General features: G+C 35.5%; 1 protein-coding gene across 1 annotated transcript; it reads left to right on the top strand.

Moving 5' to 3' along the window:
* The first annotated feature begins 5,395 nt into the window (after positions 1–5,395).
* On the top strand, positions 5,396–5,766 carry LOC102480067 (Golgi-associated plant pathogenesis-related protein 1-like). The gene is made up of 2 exons (XM_027769923.1): positions 5,396–5,517; positions 5,700–5,766. The coding sequence occupies exons 1-2, from the start codon at positions 5,396–5,398 to the stop codon at positions 5,764–5,766; spliced, it is 189 nt and encodes a 62-aa protein (XP_027625724.1).
* The last annotated feature ends 234 nt before the right edge of the window (positions 5,767–6,000 follow it).

Raw genomic sequence — 6,000 nt, forward strand, 5'->3', positions numbered from 1 at the left:
CAGAATGAGAAGCCTACCTATGGAATGGGAGAAAATATTTGCATATCATACATCTGATGAAGTCTTAATATAAAAAAAGGAACTTAATAACATAAAAACAAAGAACCAAACTTAAAAATGGACAAAGGATCTTAAAAGACATTTCCCAAAAGAAAACATATGAACATATGAAAAAATGCTCAGCAACAGTCATCATTAGGGAAATATAAATTAAAATCACAATGAGATATCACCTCACATCTCTTGGAACGACCGTTATCAAAAAAGGCAAGAGAAAGTAGTTAAGCTCTGTGTATAGGAAGCTAGATCCCACATAGATGACCATAGTTCAAATCCAGGTTACAGCAGCTTGAAAAAAATGGTGGACACATATGCAAGTATGCCCAAATCTTAATGGGGTGGAGAAATTAACTGTGACATGACCACATTTCACTGAAGGTTGCTTTCTCTTTCTCTCTATCTCTGGCAAGTGCACATACTCTGACAAGTTAAAAAAAAAAAAAAAAAAAAAAAAAAGCAGTTCAGGTCCCGGACCCAGCAGTTAAAAAATACACTATGGGTATAAGAAATACCAAAAGAAGAAGTGGAGGAGGGTGACCATCCCCCATGGAGGGATGCTTTCTCACTTTTCTTATCTCTCTGTCAAGCAAGTGTACATACCCTCGAGCAAACTGAATGAAAAATAAAGGGCAACAGATCACTATCTGTTACTAGTGTTAGCAAGAATATGGAGAAAAGGGAACTCTCGTAGACAGTTGGTTGAAACCTAATTTAGTATAACCAACTATGGAAACCTATATGGAAATTTTTTAAAAAATTAAAAATAGAGCCTTTTGGCCAGAACCACCATTTTCCAGAAATTCACCAAAATGACAAACACAAATGGAACGGCACCTGATCTATGTTCTCTAGGCCTTTTAAAAAACATGGAGCAGTTCCTTTGGCAATATACATGTAAATGTACAAGAAAGGTGATACTGTAGGCACCAGGGGAATAGGTAATGTTCAAAAAGAAATGCCCCACAAATATTATCTTGGCAAAACTAGAAGAGCCTACAGTGTTGCCCAGCATGCTGTTGGCATTGGTGTAAACAAACAAGTTAAGGGCAAAATTAGTGCCAAGAGGATGAATGTTCATATTGAGCATATTAAATTTCTAAGAGTAGAGATAGCTTCCTAAAATGTGTGAAGAAAAATAACCAGGAAAAGAAGGAAGCCAAAGAGAAAGGTATCTGAGTTTAACCGAAAGGTCAGTCTGCTCCACCCAATGAAGCACACTTTGTGAGAACTACTGGAAAGGAGTCTGAGCTTCTGGAACCATTTCCCTATGAATTCATGGCATGATGGATGTTAAAAATAAACTAACCTGTGATCTATAAAAAAAAATAATAATAAAAAATAGTACCACATATGATCCAGCAATCTCAGTACTGGATATACAAAGAATTTTCAGAAAGTTCATGGAAAATCCACATAATTTAAAAAAATAAAAGATATGCATACATTTTTTTTTAATTTGTACTAAAAATACATTTATATTTAAATTTTGTTTTCCACAAATTCTTTAAAGATGAACTTGGAGGTGTCAGGGGTAGAATGCTATAGAACGAATTTTTGGTGTCTTCCCTAAATTCATATATTATAAATTAATACCAAATGTGATCATTTTAGAAGGTGAGGTCTCTTTAGAAATTACTATATTATGAGGGTTTCACCCTCAATAATGGTATTAGTGCCTTTAGAAAACAGATTGAAGGGGGTTGCCTTGTCTTTTCTCCATGTGAAGACACATCAACAAGGCACCATCTATGAAGGATAGCCCTACCAGACATTGACTCTTCTGGGGCCTTGTTATTAAGTTTCCCTCCTCCAGAACTATAAGTAATAAATGTCTGTGGTTTATAAATTACCCAATATAAAGTACTTTGTTATGGCAACCTGAATAGACTAAAACAAATGAACAAAGAAAACATAGTATCTGTATTTTTAAGTACATATATAGGAAATATATATAAATATAAATTATTTATGTCTTAGGGATGGAAAGTATTCATTGAATATTCATTGAGTCTATTTGTTTTTATTCATTTCTCTCATTATTTTACCAAATCTGTTCATCTAGCACATATATTCGAATAAAATATATTTTTAAAGAAAAAAATAAATGGAAAAATATACTTATAAAGTATATATGTACATACAAAAGTATATATAAATATATATATATATATACACACAATCGTATCAACATACGTAAAATATATTGTATACTTAAAAAATTGTTAGAGTAGATTTTAAGTGTTCTCATCACAAAAATTAATGAATCTAAGGTAAAGCACATTAGTTTAATTTGCCATTCCACATGTATGCATACATTAAAAATGATGCTGTATGTCAAAAGTATAAATTATCTTTATTTATCAATTAAAATAAATATTTTTATAACCAAATTAAATACATTTTAAAATTTAAAAGAGCTATTACAAAGATAATAGAATATGGCATATTTTAAACAGCCATGCTAAAAGTGATTAAATGACTACATATGTATATACTTGAAATACAGTTTTAAAAATTAGAAAACTTCAGTAAAGAATAGGAAATATGCAGAAGAACTAAATAAAAATTTTGGAACTAAAAGTATTAATAACATAAATAAATAGTAAATAACTCAAAAGCATCCATGAAAGACAGAGATATAAGAGTAGATTTTAAAAAGTGACAAAACTATATATTCTCTATAATTAACTTACTTCAAATAAAACAAAATAGGCATATTGGAAGTTAATAGAAGGAGTAGCTAAACAAAGTATACTTTGGAAAAATGAAAATTTACTAGAAACAAAAAAGGACATTATATAACAATAAAAAAGGCCAATCCACCAAGAAGATATACCAATTCTAAATATGTATGCCCCAAACAACAGAGGAGAAAGATATATGAAGTAAAAACAGATAGAGCAAAAAAGAGAAAGAAACAAATCTAAAATTATAAAAATTTAAACGTCTCTTTCTTAACAATCATTAGAACAGAGAGAAAAATCAGTGAGGATCTAGAAGAATTCAATACAACCACCAAAGGAGATCTAATCAACATTATTGAATATTTCACCCAACAATAGCAGAATATACAGTCTTTTCAAATATCCATGGAATAAAAATAGATCATATTGGTCATTAAAAAAATCCACATATATAAAAGAAAGGCTGTTTTCAGCCCACAATGGAATCAAACTAGAAAGATAACAGGAAAATCTCCATTTAGAAATGCTGAGAGACTGACGGAAATATTACTCAATTTTAATTTTCCCTTCAACTACTTTTTTCAGAAGAATAATGCCAAACAAGAAAACTGAAACAAATGTCAGCATTAACTGGGGCTAGCTCTGTGACCCAGTGGTAATACACTGCTCAATAGAAACTCTATACCATGTGGTGACTGTGGTTCCAATCTTCAGCCTGCTTGGCCTGAAACACACTGCCCATTTTGGCAAGTATACACATGAGTACACAAGATTCAATATGTTGGAGGACTAAAGAAAGGGGATCATGGCATAACTAGACTCTGTGGGAGGTACTCATCTCTCTCTCTCTCTCTCCCTCTCTCTCTCTCTCTCATGCATAAGTACACACTCTTAAATGAACAAAGAATAAAATTAAACAAAAAATATTAAGTAATTGAATTCCAAGACACATTAGAAGATAGAAAGAAAACATCAAGTAGGTTCTTAATAGACTTTTGAATATGACTGACTGATGGATCAAGGTATAAATGGTTGTGTGTTTTATACCCTTCACATTATACCACTACTACATTGTGCTTATACAGCTCTTTTGTTCCCAATTGATTATGAATTCTCTGTAGAAGGAACTATAATAAATCTTCTTTTCCTTCTTTGTACCAGTGCTTTAAATACAGTGACCACTCAGAATTATACTTGAATTTAATAATTAACTAATTGAGGGGCCGGTAGGTGGTGTGGTAGTTAAGGGCACTGGACTCCCACGTGACCAACCATGGTTCAAGTCCTGGACTTGGCGGCTTGCTCTCTCCCTTTTCCTTTCTCTCTTGCTCTATCCTTCTCTGGTCAAATTAAAATGAAATAAATGAATAAATAAATAAAGTTAAACAAAATAATTCTTTAAAAAAACACTTAATTAATTGAACATTTGAGTGAATTACCTTATAGACACACAGAATTAACTTATGAATGAACCAGTTAAAAGCTGACTACTTAAAGAAGATTATGATGATAATAAATAAAAAATAATAATAATGAAAAAGCTGACTACTAAGTATAACTGTAATTGCTTTACAAATTATTTTCATTTTAGCTGATCTCTTTCTACAAAGGATACAATTGTGAAATTAGTGGAAAACAAGAACAAAACAAAATAAGCCAATAAATGTGCTGAACTCAAACATTTTTAACTAAACTTAAATTTTCCTGACAGTCTACTCATACACACAAATATGTGATCAGTCAACCATATTTAATCATTTTTTTAAAAGTATACCACTGACTCATATATAATATGAAAAAGTGAAATTATTTAACTACCAACAAAAAGAATAAACTCAGGATATGATGATCGAATCTTATGGTAGGACCAGCAGTTAGTGTAATGGCTATGTCGCTGGACTCCCACGTAGTCGACCGTGGTTCGTGTCCCGGACCCGGTGGCTTAAAACTCACGCCAGGCGCGTGTGCGTGCGTGCCCAAGATCCTGAGAGGAGAATGGAGGAGAAGGGATTGTGGCGTGGCCATCCCCCCACTTTTTGTTTCTGTTTCTGTCTGGCAAGTCCACGTGCCCTATGGTAAAAACCTCTCAAAAAAAAAGAAAAAAGGGAACCAGCAGTTAGCGTAATGGCTACGTCGCTGGACTCCCACGTAGTCGACCGTGGTTCGTGTCCCGGACCCGGTGGCTTAAAACTCACGCCAGGCGCGTGTGCGTGCGTGCCCAAGATCCTGAGAGGAGAATGGAGGAGAAGGGATTGCATCGTGACCATCCCCCCTGGGGGGTGATTTCTCGCTTTCTGTCTCTATGTCTCTCTCTGTCTGGCGAGCGCACGCGCCCTACAGTGAAAATCTCTCCAAAAAAAAAGAAAAGAAAAGAATAGAATCTTATGGTTACTGGGACCAGCAGATGGTGTAATGGGTACATTGCTGGACTCCCATGTAATCGACTGTGGTTCGAGTCCCTTGAAACTGTCCAGGCTTGTGTGTGTGCATGCCCGAGATCCAGAGATGAGAATGGAAGAGAAGGGATTGTAGCCATCCACTCTTGAGGGTGATTTTTCACTTTCTGTCTTTCTGTCTCTCTGGCAAGTGCACAGTGCTGTATAGCAAAAATCTCTCAAAAACAAAAGAATCTTGAACGTGCAAAGCCAGCCATGGGCAAGTCAGCTTCCAAAGAGTTAAACAATGAGGTCCTAAGTGATCACAATGAATACCAGAAGCAGCCCGGAGTCACCCAACTGACGCCCTGCAAGAAGCTCAACCAAGTGGCTCAGCAGTACTTTGAGGCCCTGGATAGCACAAGGTTCCTCAAGTAAGGCCCAAAGTCCAGTTGTGGTCAGTGCGAGGAGAACCTGGCCTGGGCATCCTAATATCAGACAGGAAAGGAGATGGCTGATAGATGGTACAGTGAAATCAAGAACTACAACTTCCAGCAGCCTGATTTCACCTTCAGAACAGGACACTTCACAGCCATGGTCTCAAAGAATACAAAGAAGATGGGAATGGGAAAGGCATGTGCAAGTGACTGGTCCTCCTTGAGGTGGCCAGATACTCCCCAGCAGGGAATGTTGTCAATCAGGGCTTCTTTGAAGAAAATGTCCTGCCTCCCAAAATGTAATTTGTCAGATATGATGGGAAGGTGGAAACAGAAATGTGGGTATAAAGTGCCTGGAATAACAAAAACCCAGCTGTGTCTGTCCCTGTGGGTGTACATGCTGGTATGTGTGACATGCATGAGCATCTCCTTACACACTTGGAT

This window comes from Tupaia chinensis, unplaced genomic scaffold (assembly GCF_000334495.1).
Source record: "Tupaia chinensis unplaced genomic scaffold, TupChi_1.0 Scaffold000097_1, whole genome shotgun sequence".
In the NCBI taxonomy this organism is placed as follows: domain Eukaryota; kingdom Metazoa; phylum Chordata; class Mammalia; order Scandentia; family Tupaiidae; genus Tupaia; species Tupaia belangeri.

Bases quoted from the DNA above. Each gene is read 5' to 3' on its own strand.
- LOC102480067 (XM_027769923.1), top strand. From the start codon at position 5,396: ATGGGCAAGTCAGCTTCCAAAGAGTTAAACAATGAGGTCCTAAGTGAT. The intron at 5,518-5,699 runs GTACTTTGAGGC...CCTTCAGAACAG, and splicing joins CTCAACCAAGTGGCTCAGCA to GACACTTCACAGCCATGGTC.